Source organism: Lissotriton vulgaris, chromosome 10, assembly GCF_964263255.1.
Source record: "Lissotriton vulgaris chromosome 10, aLisVul1.2, whole genome shotgun sequence".
Lineage (NCBI taxonomy): Eukaryota > Metazoa > Chordata > Amphibia > Caudata > Salamandridae > Lissotriton > Lissotriton vulgaris.
The window spans coordinates 360919880-360937127 of NC_141698.1; the positions used below are offsets into that span (position 1 = coordinate 360919880).

Sequence of the window (17248 nt, forward strand, 5' to 3'; positions counted from 1 at the left end):
AAGTGACACAACCCCACATAATCAGTAACTTTGCTGCTCTTTATCCAACCTTCCAGTGCACGCGTGTACATACTCACACACTCCACCCAAGTACTTGAATCAAGCTTCTTGAAGTTCCTAAACTTCTGGCGGTACTGTTCTGCAGTGAGCCCATACCTGAGGCACAAAGCCTCCTTCATAGCGGGGTAGGCTAAAGCATCTGCTGCTTCTAAGGGTGCCAAAACATCCCTCCCAGAGGCCTCAAAATGCTTCCACAATCCTGGCCCCCAATTCTTCTCAGGCACTTCATTCATCCTTAAGGCAAGTTCATACGCTCTGAACCACGCATAAATATCCTCACCCCTCTGATAATTCTGTACCAGATCCTTTGGTATGTATACCTTACCCACCTGTACCGGTTGTGCGCTGCCACCATTAGAACTGGACCCCCCTTGTTTTTCTTTGATGTCCAGCTCCCTCATGTTCCTCTCATGAGCCAATTGGAGTTTCTTCTCCTCCAAAGCGAGAGCATTTCTTCTCTCATCTGCTTGGGCTTTGAGTTTAAAAAGTTCAATCTCATGGGCCCTAGCTCTCTGATTATCCTCCATCTCCTCTGGAGAAATAACCCTACTGGAGTGGTCGCTGCCATTCCTAGACGCTGGCTTCCGCACTGGCAACTCACTGGGTACAAAAGCATTCTCCTGTGCGCCTCCCTCTCCAGTAACAACTTCTGGATCACCATGTTGGGCCTCCCACCAGGACCTCAGAGCTTTCTGTAGCTCTTCCTTGTTTGCGCTGCCCTTCGCTGGGCATCCAAGCTGTTTGCAGAATGCTTTCAGTTGCTCCTTGTTATAGATGAACAACTCCTGGATTTCAAATTCCCCTTCCACTTCTACACTCACGCTTGGCGCTTTCCCAGACATGATGCTTCCTGCCTTTTTGAACTAAAAAGGTTTCACTCCAAAAAGAAAAACTCTTGCGCAACCTGTGCTGCTAAACTAGACTAGTGATGTACAAGAAATCACTGCAGGTCAAGTGCAATTATTAGTTCAAAAATCCACACCGCTGTCCAACAATGTTAGAACTGGGGGTCTCCAGTTGGCAGAGGTAAGTACCTTAGACCAAGTAGGGACCCTTGCTTCTAGTCAGGGTGAAGGAATAACCCTCTGAGATAACCCCTGCTCACCCTCTAGGTAGCATGGCGCGAGCAGTCTAGGCTAAACAGAGGCAATGTGGATAACATTTGCACTTAACACAACGATAATCCCCAATCCACCACAAACTGAGACCACATAGGTAAGTATATTTTACAAAAATATATAACTTTATCTAGTTTCAGCAAGGTAAATAAAGCAGTTACACGATAATCACTTCTTTAGAAAGGTGTATCACTTAATCTTAATGGTTGCAGTTAATGTTTGAGGTGGTACTCAATCTCAGGAAGTTCGTATATTAAAAAGAAATGTCTCAAGTCACTTAAATCAGCCGGCAAAAATATGGTTGCTGATTTATGGTTAAGTAGCTCTCAAAACGAGCATCCTAAGCAATGCCAGTAGTCAAATAGTTTCCCAAACAGCCCTAGGAGCAACTGCACACCCAGCGCTGCAAGCGCGCCTCACCGCGTACTCCTTGGACTCTTTTCCTTCCACCGGCACAGCCTCCCACGCCCTCTGGCTTCAGGCGCCCCTACCTGCAGAGCACACTCGCTCCTGGCCCCGGCCGGTCCTGGTTGCTCTCCCGCCCGCTCTCGGCAATCCCACGAGCGGCAGGGGAGGTAGGCAGGCGCTCAGCTGCTGGGACGATAGGCCAGGGGTCTCCAAGGCCCTAGCGGTTCCCTCGGCGAGGACGGGTCACTTCTTCCCAGGTCCGGCGGTGATCCGACGGCACTCGAAGTGGACCCGATGGCGGGGACCAACCCTGTTGCGGCAAAGGGGGCGAGCCTCCAGCAGCACCCAGGAGTCAGCCAATGGCAGTGCGGCTCCCGGGACAGGCCAGCAATGACGCTCCGCTCCTTCGGCCAATCACGGCCCACCACCACTGATGACGCTGCGCCGCACGGGTCTATCCCGTCGCGGCGTTAGTGAGGGGGCTCGGCTCCCTCAAACAATGGGAGCACGGCGGATTCGTTCTTCGCCGCTTCAGCTCCCCAACGATCGGCAATCTTCTGGGGGTATTCCTGGCCCTGGGCCGCGATGGTGATTTGGCGGCAAAGGGTTTTTGAGGGCGCAGGTCACGAATAGACCCCCCTCTCGGCCTCACAACCACTTGGGAGCGGATTTCACGAGGGGAGGCACCACAAGCCTCCGACCCTCGCTGGGAATGTGCCGATGAGCACACCGATCCCTTCCTCACGCTCCCCAGTCGAGTACCACACGTCCCAGGTCACCACAGCACGATCTGGCAGCTCCTTTTGGCAAAGCTTTAGGAACCTTTAACCCTGGGTTCCTAACAGGAGGCCAGCTCTTCTCAGGCCCTTGGAGATCCAAGTTGCAGACACAGCACACAGCAAAGTCTTGGCAGTTTCAAGCAGGCAGGGTCCCAGCACACAGCGAAGTCCCTTTCTCCTCCTCAGCTTCCAGTTAGACAGCAGAACAGGTCAGCCCTTAGAGCACACAGCAAGGCAATCTTCCTTCAGTTCTCCAGCAGTCCTTCTTCCAGCCGAGGTTCCTTCTTGCTTGTAGGATCTTAGAATCTAATCTTCTGTAGTCAGGGGTCCTTCCCTTATACCCCAAAAAGTCTTTGAAGTCCTTTGAAGTCTTTGTGCAAGGGGGCCCTGAGCACTGGAATGTTTCTGGTGTTCTTCCTGTCAGCTTCAGGGTCAGAGGTGACAGTGGGCCGGCAGGAGAGGGAGCCAGCACGGTGGTCAGGCAGACACAGCCCGGCACTATCAGGCGCTTCTTCCTCCCCCTTCCCTGGCAACAGATATTGCCTTTCACCCCTGGGCTGACTCTGACCCCCTCCGGGGCCCTGCAACCCCTGTCCCACTCAGACCAGCCAGGCAATCCACAAACAGGCCCAGGCACACAGAAAGGTTTAGACAAGAGAACAGCCACTTTCTAAAAGTACTATTCTCAACCTCAGGATTTAAAAACAACCTTCACTAAAAGATGTGTTATCAAATTCCGAGTTCAGGGATATCTTTCACTTATGCCCCATCTTGTTCCTATGAGAAGATTGTAAAGAACGAGGAATCCAGATAAGGTATTAAACATATAAGTTTAATAGAGGACAAGCAGGACAGCCCTTCCAGTCAGGTCTCTTTCACCAACAGCCACAACCTAACATTCTGGAGCGTGGATGTGGTGCATCACCTGGAACCATAGTAACAGAGGATGCACCACGAGCACAACGCCACATCTTCCTTCTTTGCAATAACAGAACAAAAGAACATTAATGCTACAATAATAATAATTGAAGAAACATAGCAGTGAAGTAAAACAGAAAGGTAAAGTAACATAACAGTGAAGTAAAACCAAAAGGTAAGAATAATAAACAATGTAACCCACACTCCTTCTTCCAAAAGAACAAAGTAAAAATTATAATAGGTTACATTGCATAGCTCCTGAAACGGGCAGGAATCTTAACTTCCCTACCAGTACGTGTGGTGTTCAGATTATGAGTAGGTGAAGAATGCGTTAATGTAGTTAAACTAGGAGATGGTAGTTGAGAAGAATTGGGCAACTGTGGAGAAGGAACCAGTAAATTACTACTAGAGGGTACCGATGTGTTACTAGAGGAGGCCCTCACAATTCCATTCCCAGTACTACAATCCTGCAAGACATCATCCCACAACCATTCGAACGAGGAATTAAGATCAGAGTTAGACTTCATGCGAGAAAAGTTACCTTTACACTTTGCTAATCTGTTATGATGCCAGATTTGATTATCACTCAGTTTGGCAGACTTGGAGAACAATTCCACAACCTGCAATGGCTCAGAAAATTTGCTCTGACCCTTCTTGACCTTGGTGTCCAGTTTAATTCTAACCCAATCACCTACATTGAGATCGGCCTCACAGGTGGTGTGCTTCTTACCATAATCACTAATATGTGAATCCTGTATTTTCCTCAGTTTAGAGCGGACTAAAGCAGGAGACCACTTCCCACAACTTTTCTTAGAATTCCAGGTAATATTGTCCTTAGTGAATGGCTCCCTGCCCCTAAGGATCCTGAAAGGGCTATAATTGGTGCATGTAGGGGTGATTCTATAGGCCCAAATAGTTTCTAACAATTCTTTTTCCCAGTCCTTACCAGCATGAATAGAAGCTTGGATGCTTCCCATGATCACCCTGTTAAACCTCTCCACAATGCCGTTGCTAGCTGGATGGTAAACAGGAGTCTTTCTGGGAGTTATACCATTCCTTCCCAAGAATTTCAGGAAAAATTCTGACCTAAATTGTGGACCATTATCGGTTAAAATGTTTCTGGGGATACCTTCTTGCAAAAACAATCTGCGTAGAAAGGTTACAACAACTTTGGTGTCAAATTTTTCAGATATCTCAATTTCGGGCTATTTAGAGTAATTGTCAATTACAACCAGAATATGTTTAATGTTGCCTTCACAATTTTCAACAGGACCGAGCCAGTCCATGCTCAAGTCTTCCCATGGGTACATAGGAATATGTCTAAATCCAAGGGTAGGTTTAAATAAACGCAAGGATTTATCAGAATTGGCACAAGTATCACAATTTTGTATAAATCTCTCGACCTCTTTGTCCAGCCCAGGCCACCAGTACGATAATTTTACTCTTGATTTTAACTTCATGATGCCAAGATGACCTTCATGATTGATAGATAGTATCCTATTTCTTAGGGAACAAGGAACAATGACTCTCTCACCTCTACATAAGTGATTGGCATCATCAATACAAAGCTCATCTCTGATTTCCCAAAAGGGTCTCAACTCTTCCCTCAAGTTTGATTTGCGTGGCCATCCATTGACAACAAAATTGCGAACAGAGTTCAGAATCTCATCACCATCACAGCACAATTCCCAGTCATTTTTAGAAATAGCCACTAACGGCTGGTCAAAATCCTCATGAATGATAGCAACTTCACTAGATTCAAAGGAATCATAAGGATCATCACAACTTGGTAAGGGAGAACGACTTAAATAATCAGCAACCATATTCTTTTTGCCGGGAATATACTCAACATCATACACATACCCTAAAAGCTTAAGGCTCATTCTTGCAAGTCTTGGAGTGGCTTTTAACATTCCTTCAGAGGTAAGGATTTTCAAAAGGGGTTTATGATCAGTGCGTAATGTGAATCTGGTGCCCCAAATAAATTGTCTGAACTTTCCAAACCCCACACAACAGCAAGCATCTCCTTCTCAATGACTGAGAATTTCCCTTCAAGAGTGGTGATGGACTTAGATGCAAAAGCAATTGTGACTTCAAGGCCAATCTCGTTAGATTGTGAAAAGACGGCCCCCAACCCTTTACCACTAGCGTCGGTAGTAATGATGTTGTGTAGAGTGTGATCAAATGCCTGAAGAGGAAATGCATTAACAATCTCTTTCCTTATGTTGTGAAAGTCATTTTGCAGAATGTGGTTCCAAACAATTTCTGATCTCAATTTAAGTAGTTGCCTGAGGTTAAATGTTTTGTCAGCGAAAGTTTTAACAAATTTTGAATAAAATTCAGCCATGCCCAGGAATGACCTAAGGTCGTCCTTACAACAGGGAACAGGAGCATTTTCAATTGCTTCAACTAGCTTCTTTTTAGGAAAAATACCATTTTCACCCACTTCATGTCCTAAATAGGTCAACGAGTTCATTCCAAATTAGCATTTTTTTGGTTCAGCTGTTAGACCATTACATTCAAGTGTTTTTAACACTGAGAACAATCTGTTATCATGGTCGCCTCTAGATTTACCCATTACAAGTATGTCATCTTGGAAGTAGGTCACGTGCTCCATTCTTTTGAATAACTTATGCATAATTCGTTGAAAAACTGCCGCTGCAGAAGCTAGGCCAAATGGCATTCGTATGAATTGATAACATCCAAAAGGAGTTATGAATGCTGTAAGTTTTTTGCTGGATTCATGTAGGGGAATTTGGTGGTACGCTGATACCAAGTCTATAGACGAGAACCACTTGACGCCGCAGCTTTGTGCTAAAAGTTCATCAATCCTGGGAAGAGGAAATTTATCGATTACAATGTTCTTATTTAGGTCTCTTAAATCTATGCATAAGCGGAGACGGCCATCAGGTTTCCTCGCGACGACCAATGGAGCCAACCATTCGGAGCTTTCTATTGGTTCAATGACTCCCTTCTGTTCTAATATATCTAAATCTTTCATGACGTCACTCCTGATACTTAAAGGAATGTTCCTTGCTTTGTGACACACAGGTTTGGCATCATCTTTCAAAATGATCTTATGAGTAAAGCCAATTAATTTACCAATATCCCCTGAAAAAACTTTTGGAAATTGTAAAGTTAATTTGTCTAAAAACTCCTTGTTATCTTCATCAAGAACTAGGACTTGAACATCATTACTAGCATTTAGAATGATGCCAAGGGCACCTTGATCGATCCAGCCTAGAACGGAAGGACCCACTTCAGCAACATATAATTTGCCTAAACACTTCCGCCCTTGGAATTCAAAAATCTCTTCTACAAACCCAACCATAGGAATTTTTTCACCAGTAAATGTAACCGGTTTGATGTCAGGTGGGAGTAAATCTTTTTTTAAAACCTGAGCAAATGACTTCTTCCTGATGTCACGTTTGACAATTGTATAAGGAGAGCCTGAGTCAGGTACAATGCTAATTAAAACACCTCCAATCAAGATGTTACAAGTAGGTTTCTTAAGTTTACCCTTAACGTTCAAAACAGCATTGTTATCTTCTAAAAAGTCAAGAATACAAAAAATGCTATCATCACTAGATGCCTCATCATTTTCCATATCAGGTTCTAAAGAGTCATCAACACACTTTACCACCTTCTTGTCCTTGCCAGACTTGAATTTACACACTTTGGAGAAATGCCCAATTTTGTTACAAAAATTACACTTGGATTTTAGAGCTGGGCATTTTGGGTCATTTGCGTAATGACCGTTAAAACCACATCTAAAACAATTTGGAATGCTTTCTTTCTTATGAGATGGACCAGGGTTAGTATTATTTTTATTTACGAAGGAGGACTTAAAACTGTTCTTCTTTTTGTAACTATTAGTTACTCTACTTACTGTTCCAGTATTATCTTTATCATCATCTTTGAGGGCAACTTTAGCACACCTCTTGGACATTTCTGCCTTCCTAACCATAGCAAATATCTCATTAAGCGGAGAATCTCCACTGGTCCAGAGTTTCTCTTGAATAGATGTATTGTTAGAGTGCATGACCAATTGGTCTCTAACAAAACTATCATGGAGAGTACGGAACTCACAATTAATGGCCAATTTTTTAAGGGAGGAAACATAATCTTCAACAGATTCTGACTTTCCTTGCTTCCTTTTAAAAAACTCGTACCTGCTTATCCCTACGCAAACTGGAGGGTGGTAATGTACATCCAAATCATCAAGAGCATCAGAAAATACATTATCCTCATTAGCCCTAACTTTTTTCTCCATCTGGTTAAAGATTCTATTACCTTCTGGCCCCAAGCTATGCAGGACCATTTTCTTTTTTCTCTTTTGAGAAAAAACATCATCCTGTTCTTCTTCAAGGGCTTCTAGATAGTTTAAGAAATATACTTTCCAATCTGACCATTTAATAGAAGGTTCACCTGGTCGAGATAAAAATGGGATAGGAGTATTTAGCCCACCCTGTGATGCCATAGGAGAATAGTCAATCAAAAACAACCTGCAAAAAAAATTGTTAGTGCAACCTAGGAATATGAAAAATATACAATAAGGTACAATTAAAATAAAGAAACAACTCTTAAGGTGTGCATGTCACCGAATCTTCAAGAGACATGCGAAATGGTGTGCATGTCACCGTTGTGGTAAAGCACAAGAAATTGTCATATAATCGATGAGAAAAATAATACAAATCGTCGATTTTCAAAAATGTCAAAAGAAACGAAATTGTATCTTTTCCTTAAAGAGTACGAGTACCTTGAATGTTTTTTCAAAAAAAAAAACTGAGTTGAAAATGTTGAACTGCAACAAGCGCCTTCAATGCTTCCAACGCGGTTAAATTCCCGAAGCGACAAGTACTTCAAACGCGGTGAATCAATTGCAGCGTTGAACTTGCAACAAAATGGCGGCACGTTGCGTGACCCTGATCACGTAGTGACGAAGGACGTTGTTCACGGCATCCGGTTAGGAGACATTCTAGCTCACGCAGACGCAGAAGAATGCAGATGAGGTAGTGCGTTGTCACTCGTCTCCCGCTCTGGAACGTTTGACAAGTTTAAAGGATGCACAGGTACGGACCGTTATTTAAGTGGGTTTGTTGTTTGAAATACGATGAGTTTTAACCAATTTGGTGAAAGGACAACAAAACCCAATTAGGAGTAATAACGTGAAAGTTTGAAACAGTGCTCCTATAAACATTCGGGAGAAGTAAAACTGGTAGAAGGTCTTTTAAGTCGAAGGAAGGTAACGAGTCAATTTTAAATGTCATAAAATTATGACAAAAATTACTCACGTTGCTCGAATGTTCATCGGAGATCTTGAGCTCCAAATTCAGAAACTTTTCTGACGTTTAAAGTCCAGGAAAGGAGTAAGAGATGAGGATTGCCTTTTTTTTTAAAAAAAAAATTATCGCGTAGGTTCTCAATCTCCCTGCTTGTCAATCACGAGTAGATCCCATCCTCTGTCGCCATATTGTAAAGAACGAGGAATCCAGATAAGGTATTAAACATATAAGTTTAATAGAGGACAAGCAGGACAGCCCTTCCAGTCAGGTCTCTTTCACCAACAGCCACAACCTAACATTCTGGAGCGTGGATGTGGTGCATCACCTGGAACCATAGTAACAGAGGATGCACCACGAGCACAACGCCACAAAGATAGGCTGGTATCCATTGGGACCAGCCTTCCCCATGTTACTCTATGGAGCAAGACAGCCTTACAGCAGTGAGCACACAAAATGGCTGCTGCTCACTACCAGAGCATGTTACCTGCACTAGTACATGCTCTACCTTATCCATACACTGCCCCCTACCCAGGGGGGTACCTTGAGCCTTCCATAGGGGTGACTGATGTGCACAGACAGGGAAGGGTTAGGCCCAGCCAGTGGGGACACTGGCCAGGCGGACATGGCAGTCCATGACTGCACACAGGCCCTGCACTGGCAGGCCTGAGACACCCTTTTAGAGCTACTCATGTGGGTGGCGCAATCTGCGCTGCATGCCCACTAGTAGCATCTGTCATTACCAGCCCTGGCACACCCAGTGCACTCTACTAGGGACTTCATGGTGATACAAATATGCCAATCAGGTATACCCAATTAATATGACAATTTACATAGGGAGCACTTACACTCTGGCACTGATCAGCAGTGGCAGAGTGTCCAAAGCATCTAAACCAGCAAAAACGAAATCCAGCACAGCATCAAAAATACATGAGTCAGAGGCAAAAAGATGGGGGAATAACCACACCAAGGATGTCAGGTCTAACAGCTGGTACGTAATGGTTTGAGATATGGAAGCAACATACACCAATCACTGTATGTAATGCACAACTGCAAACCCTATCCCACTGCTAATCACCAATGTTAAAAATGTGGTTTCTGGTTGTCAGACTATGCACTCTGTATAAGCAGGAACTACCACTCTAGTCCTGGTAAATGTAGTACATACTCAGTTTACCTGTGCTCAACCTTGACGCAGAGTAGTCAGGCTAAACTATTGTGTAAAGTATTAGTGCGCACGCACACACAGTAACACAGTGAAAACACCACAAAAGTACTCCACACCAGTTTAGAAAATTAGGCAATATTTATCTGAGTAATACAAGACAAAACGAGAATAATAAGGCATACACAAGGCAAAATATGAATATTTGAATATTACAAGCAGTTAAAGCACGTAGAAAACTATAGCCCTAACTGGGGACCTCCGATCATGCTTGACGGGGACAAATCCACAAGTTCAGTCTGACTGCGATGGAAACCGGGCCGGATACAGGAGTCACACGGGCTCTAGTACAGTGCCTTAGCAGAGTGCTGCATCAGTACCTGGAGGTGGTCCAGGGTCATTGAGCTGCTAATGCCGGGGTACTGTGCGGGGCACAGGGAAGGTGATGTATCGGTTGCAGGTGTGAGACCTCGAGTCCTGAAGGCAATTCGATGTCAATGATGCGTCGATGTCACAGAGTGGTGCGTCGATAACACAGTCTCTATGTCGAACTACCATGCTTCAGTTTTGGAGTCGGAGTGGTACATCACTAACTTTGTTGAAGCGGCGCTCGAAACTCATGCAGCAGCAGTACTTTGGAGGCACTGCAGCAGCGTTGGGGCTTTCATTGTAAGTCGTGGTCTTTGTGTCGCACACTCAGCGAGCGGGGACAACGGCTTTGGGGCAGGCAGCAGTGATGTGTCTGTAAGTGACGCACCTGTTCGATGCGGTAGTTTCTTGGTTGCAGCACTGGAATCTCCTCCATGCATCCAGGGCCAGGTTTGGCACCACTTGGCAGGTCAGGACTCACAGCAGAGGAGCCCAGGTGCTGAAAGCAAGATGCAGGTGAAGTCTTTGATGGCCCTGAGACTTTCAACAGAAGGCAAGCTCAACTCAAGCCCTCGAAGGACCTTTATAAAGGAGGATGCAGAGAGCACAGTCCAGTCCTATCACTCCCAGGCAAAAAGAAGCCGACCGCAGGTCAGCACAGCAAAGCAAGCAGCAACGTGGCAGTTCCTCCTGGCACTCCAACAGCTCTTCTTTCTTGCAGAATGTCCTCAGTCCAGCAGTATTCGGAGTATATGGTGTTAGAGGTCCGGTACTTATACTCAATTTGAGCCTTTGAAGTAGCGAGACTTCAAAGAAAGGTCTTTTAGTGCACAGTACTCTCACCTTTCTGTCCCTGGCTTCAAGCACACTGCATATGGGTATATAGCTCTTTGTGATGGACAGGCACAGGCCTATTCAGGTGCAATTGTCAACTCCTCCCACCATTCTAACTCAAGAAGACCCATCAGCCTGGTGATGGGCCATCAGGATATGCAGGGCACACCTCAGCTCCCTTTGTGTGTGACTGTCTAAAGCAGGGGTCTTCAAACTGGGGGGCGGATCTCAAGTGATCCCAGGAGGGGCACCATGCTCTGACCATAAGAACCCTTGTGCTGATAACAGTGCTTTGTTTTAAGCTGAAAAAAATGAGCGTCACGAGCCGCTCTGAAATGGGCCATCAGTAGCATCTTTTGTATTTTGTTTCCTGGCTGTGAGAAGGTGTCAAAAAAGAAGGGAATCTCAATAGTCTTCAACCCCCCCAAACCCCCCCCGCCCCTCCCCCATCCGAACTTCTAATAGTCACACTCTGGATACTTGGAGGTGTAAGTAAGGCCTTTCTGACAAGAATAGTATGTTTGGCAATCATCTATTTGATTGCAGTGCTGTGAACGTCTGCTGGCCGACGCAGCCCGCTTACTCATTAGACCTGCCACACGCGGCGAAGTTTGCGCTACGGTTAATGAGTTAAAACAGTAACTGAACGTAACTGCATTGTTTAAATATGTATGGACTTATTTAAACAGTACCAATTTAATAAAGTAATTGTGGAAAATTCTGAGGGGGGCCAGATGATTTTTTTGGGTAGAGAGGGCATTAAAAAGTTTGAAGACCACTGGTCTAGAGTAATTTCACAAAGCCAAACGTTCATCCAAATCCGACGTGTATACTGCATACTGTGCCTGCTACTTGTCCCCACAGTTAGATTTTTCTAAACACATTTTGCCCTATCTTGCTGCTTATTTTGCATATGAGATCCCCCTGGTTTGCCTTACGCCACCACTGTCAATCGTATCTCTCCCACTCCTCTCTTCAAAGCCAGTAGTTTCTAAGAACTTTAATCTAATTTAAATCGATTTCTTATTCTGACTGCACCAGCTAGCGTGGTCCCAAAGAAAGGCATTTCATCAATGAAAATTAAACTAATGTTGAAAAGGGAGGTTATCGCACGTTCACTTTGCTTCTTTCCATTTCTATTTGAACATTTGAAAATGTGTTCATTTATTTATTTATTTATTTATTTGAAAGTTTTATATAGCGCGAACAAGATCTTTGCAGATATCAGAGCGCTTTACAAAGCCGGGAATGCCAGCAAGAGAGTGGGATTACACATAATAAGTGGTAAGGGTAGGTACGTGAGGGAGCAAAGTAGTACAGCACATCAATAATACAAATATAACAGTTAGATGTGTGCATAGATAGTCAGTAGCGTCAATAATACAGTCATAGAGTTCGAACAAAGTAATACAGGTCGGTGTAGGGTCTTTCCAGATCCACGCTAATAGGTTAAGTGTATTTGGCCATAAAAATAGCTTTTACTTCTTTCTTAAAAAGTGTGAAGGAGGAGATGAGCCTGGTTTCAGGAGGGAGTGAGTTCCAGATCCTAGGTGCCATTCCTGAGAAAGAGCGTTTATAGGTTTTTACCTTCCGGAATCATTGCAACGAGTTGTTAAGTATACATTAACTATCCAATACAATTCGGTGCCAACAATCATTGGCAAAGCCAACAGACTGGCTTGTTTTAGCTGTTTGGGTTTGTTTTGTTTTATGTTAAGATGTTCTTACAGACACCAAGCACAGAGGCACCCAGGTACTGTCGATGTGACACACCGTGTCAAGTAAAGGCCTGGGATCTGCAGTCCCGGCCGGGCCGGGCCACTGGAGCAGGCCCCGGGCTCACTGGGGGTGCTGTGGTAACAATGGCTGCGTGCGTGTCAGTGCAGAGGAGGGCTGCTGAGAGGAACTGGTAACCAGCACATTCCTGCTGCTGTAAACTCTTGGCTCGCACCTCGTCCCGCAGCGCCACTTGAACAAACACTCCCTGGGCCAGGGGGCAGGAGGGTAGATACCGAGGCTGCAACCCGCAACACGCCTCGCGCGAGCTTTACTCCTGACCTTCATGTAAGTCTCAGGGCGCGTTTCTGCACCCATGAAGCTACTTATTTAGCTATTTGTAACTACATGCAGATCAGTGATCATTAACCCCTTGTGGACTTCTTAAGTCAGCTGAGATGTAGTTCTTACCTGAAAAGCAAAAGGTGCATCTTGATGTAAACTACTTCTGATCCCTTACTGATGGTTAAGAGCTCTTCCTTCTTCTAGGCCGTACCATGCCCTTTTGCTGCTGGGGGATGAGAAGTCACTGCTGATGGAGCTTCCGCTGGACTGCTCCCCTGCTCTGGTCCGAGTGATCAAGTCCACATCTGCTGTCAAGAACCTGCAGCAACTGGCCCAAGATGCTGACCTCGCATTGTTACAGGTGCAGTGCAAGCCACTTTTAAAGGGGATAACTCAACTTACATTAACTGTTTAGCCAGTTTAGAATGAAGATGTCAGGGCGAGGGGAAATTCAACCTGCATATTAAAGACTCACTTGCAGATATTAAGGGCTGTTACCCTGTTGTTTGATTGTAATTCAAAGTGCACTTCCTGGAGGATGAACACCTGAGGCCTTATTACATACACTTAGGTCGCACTGTCCGTGTTTGCGTCTGGCACGCCTTTAATGAGGTGTGTCGGGTGCAAACCATGACAGTGTACCCTATTACATATAATGTTCTGTCCCCAAGGCAGCTGTAAAGTCATTGCTGCCTTGAGGGCAGCATATTTATAAATGGTGGCAACTACTCCGTCATACAGTGCAGGCAGCACCCAGCTTTCCCTTTGGGGGGGGTAGGGGGGGGGGGGGGGATACAAGAACCCTTGGTAGTTGGGTGAATTGAGTGTGAATACACTCCTGCATATGGGATGCCTGTGGGGGGCATGGAACTTCTTTCTCCCCTTTCTAAGGGCACCCTTATCCACAATTAAGCACATTTCAAACTCCTCACCCATACTTTCAAGGCACTACATGAATCTGGCCCAGCATACCTTAACCATCGCATCTGCTTTCACAAACCTTGCAGACGCCTTTGCTCGGCCAAAGTCCTTCTTGCACACATCCCACGCTTTCAGAAAACTAGATCCTGTAGTCGAGTCTTCTCCTATTTTGCACCTGAAGTGTGGAATGACCGGCAGCTACACATCCGAGCCTCATCCTCCCTGCTTGAAATCCGCAAGAAGCTGAAGACCTGTCTTTTCAAATAGTCACTCTTAGCCCTAGGCTGGCTAGACTTATACCTGGCCAGTGACAGGCTATTCTCCTGGGTGAGCGTGCACTTTACAAGGCACCTTAACATAACACCCTTGTGGGTGCGTTGACTGTGCACCACCTCTTTGTGGTGCACATTTTGTGTGCCTCCTGATGGTCTCTTTGCCTCAACACCCACGTCCATAATACAGCACTGGCCCACAGGTAAACATGGAACCAATTGCTGAATGAACACCCCGATAATATAGCGTGGGCGCTATATGTGCTTTGACCGTACCTGTGTTATAGAAAGCATTGTGCAAGCTTCTGCAGCCCCTTCCGTGAAACTACTATGCCCTGAGAGTACAGACAATGCAGCCACATGCTCCGATGTGGCCCCAGTGCACCCTATGTAATATATGCTCCTGTGGCCAATTCATGATGGGCTCCATGGCTTCAGCACATAGCCGATCATTTGTTTTTGTGCTCCTGCAGTTTTTAAAGTCTTTTAATTTAACCCAACATTTCAATGCGCTAGTGTTTCATTTTCATAAAGTACAACTCGGATTCAGTGAGCAAGGTTCACATTTTTGTTTCTGTGTTATGCTGTCGAAAATAATGCTCTAAATCGAATAAAAATTGGGTTAAATTAATTGACTTTCAGGCAGACAAAAATGGGCGCTCTGCTCTGCACTGAGCCAGCAGAGCAAATGAAGTACTTCACCATGGCTGGACTGTTCCCATGAGGCACAGGGTCAGACTGATTTGCATATGGCCATGTCTGAACTGGGGTGGCAGAGTGAGTTAAAGAATGGTGATGGATTAAACCCAGATCTGTTGACTCGGGGTGAGTGTTTGATTTGCTCAGGCGCTCCGTCCATCATCCCCTTTTGTATCGTTTTTGTCATTTGAGCAGTATTGACAACATTTTAACATGTGTTTCCTTTACAAATGCTTTCTGATGCCCATCATACAATTTCCCTATAGTGGATAGCCATTTGTGTCCTAGAACAAAACCAATTTTATTATCTAAATGTTGTTAGCCTTTTGATAAACTCGCTCTGTGCTAATCTTCTGTAGACTTTCCTTTGCGATATATTTCATCCATACAAACAAACTCCTTAAAAGTGTAAATCCCTCAGAAAATGTTTTCGTTGTGTTAAGATAAAGCAGACAAAAAGTGTAACAAAAAAAAGAGAGAGAGAGGTGGTTTAATTAGTAGACCTGCGTTCGTAGACGGCCTTTCATGGAAGCCACAAAAATAACCGCGTTTTGAAAGAAGTCCCAGTGTTGGCACACGTATTCTTTTTCATTTGTAGAATCCAGATCTGAAGCTCAATAGATCTTAGTGATAATATGGATTATATTCTATACCGTCTTAAATAGTCCAGGAAAACCCTGTATGCCATATGACTAGCTGAAGTCACCCCACGCTTGCTTCTGATGCATTGCCAGTCTCTACCTTCAGCTTGCCCTGCCGGACACCAACTCCTGACTGACCTGCCAGACCCACACCAGGCAGCTCATGTTCAGTCATTCTCTTCATTTTCTGGAACCCCAGGGTGTGCCAGCCCAGACATCACAGCAAAGAACCAAAGTAGGTGACCCCTTGTTTTCATTTGTGATGGTCTCTAAGGAAGATAGTTCGCAACACTCCAGGGAAGTGCACTTGTTGACTCCTTCAGCACAGTCCAATCCGGTCCTTGTCGCCTGTGGTGGCCACCTCACTACATGTTATCATGGACACTGTTTAAAAGTATTGTGGTTTAGTGTGTCAATATAATGGATTCTGAGTGTTCCAGTCTGTTTGCTTCCATTGAACTAATTAGACTAACACACCTGATCCAGTGATTTTTATTTTAACAGCCGAGGACTGGACGCCATGATATGTAGTGATTTGGTCAGTTTCATTGACTTCTCTACACCATCCCGCATACATAACCCAATCCCGAGTACCTGACCCTCCAGCTCTGAAAACCGTACCCCTGCTCCAACCATTATCAATAGAGCACCTCATCTCACCACCGATCCAGTCTGTCATGCTAATCGGTGCCCTTTCATTAATCAGACACAGAGGAGGCATCTCAGACACAACCAAATGGAATAATAAAGGCAGACGTTATACCTAACACATGGCTGCCTCCCATTGTCAAACACTTTCTTAAAAATGTGCCCCAGTTAGTTTCAACCTTCTGCACCACAGTTGCACTCATAAAACAGTTGGTATCTTCGCCATCAAATACAAATAGTCACACATGTTCTCAGCTAACTCCACCATCCCCTACCTTAACATCCTTCAGAACTCTCTCTGCATCCTTCGTCCTCGCCTTAGCTAAACTCTCACCACATTTACAGGGTGCCAGGGTAAAGAAGAATGCATGGAAGAATTCACAGACTGAGCCAAATCCATCTTGATCTTGACTGAGGGCTTGCTCCCGACCCATTCCAGCTCACGGGTTCCTGTTCCTGTGGCAACCCGCTTCAGAAAAAAACACTTCAACCGTGGAGCCCTCCTTAAAGGCTTCATCATCGTTTCTGTTCCAATTCTAGCCAAAGTTTACCACCACTAGCAGGGCTCCACAAATCCACTCGCCCGCTCGCAAATGCGAGTGAATTTTCAGCAGGTCGAGTCAGTTTCAAGGCCTACTTGACCGGCCTGGCGAGTGCCTCTGAGGTAGGTGCAGTAGCATGTGGAAGGCTCTAGGTGGCAGCATTGCGGTGCAGGGTGCGGTGCGCGATGAAAGGCTTAGGGGGCAGCATAGCATGTATCATGCACGCGGGTGCGGTGCGCTGTGAAAGGCGTAGGGGGCATCATGCACGCATTGCCTATTGTTTGGGTGCCAGGGCCGTCAATCTTGTAGCGCGCGAAAGCGCTACCAATGACGGCCCTGGCCTGCCCCCGCGCTGTGCTGCTCAAAGTGCAGCAGTGACGTAGCACGCCACCACACGTGCTCTCCTCGGTGGAGTCGGGACTCGGGACAGAGTGCAGGGCGATTTGGCCTGCAGAGGTGAGTCAGTTTCGACAACTTGCGTTTACATCCTTTTGTCAAATGAGGCTGAGCTGACTGATCCGATCCGCTGAG

The 17248-nt window shown here is 45.4% G+C and overlaps 1 protein-coding gene across 2 annotated transcripts in view; it reads left to right on the plus strand.

Annotated features, from left to right (window-relative positions):
• Window positions 1–17248, plus strand: part of NPRL3 (NPR3 like, GATOR1 complex subunit) — a 426334-nt gene that overhangs the window by 247739 nt on the left and 161347 nt on the right. For both annotated transcript variants that reach the window (XM_086941146.1, XM_086941147.1), the window contains one exon: window positions 13199–13355. In XM_086941146.1, coding sequence (XP_086797272.1) covers window positions 13199–13355 — 157 coding nt within the window. The remainder of the gene's footprint in view (window positions 1–13198; window positions 13356–17248) is intronic.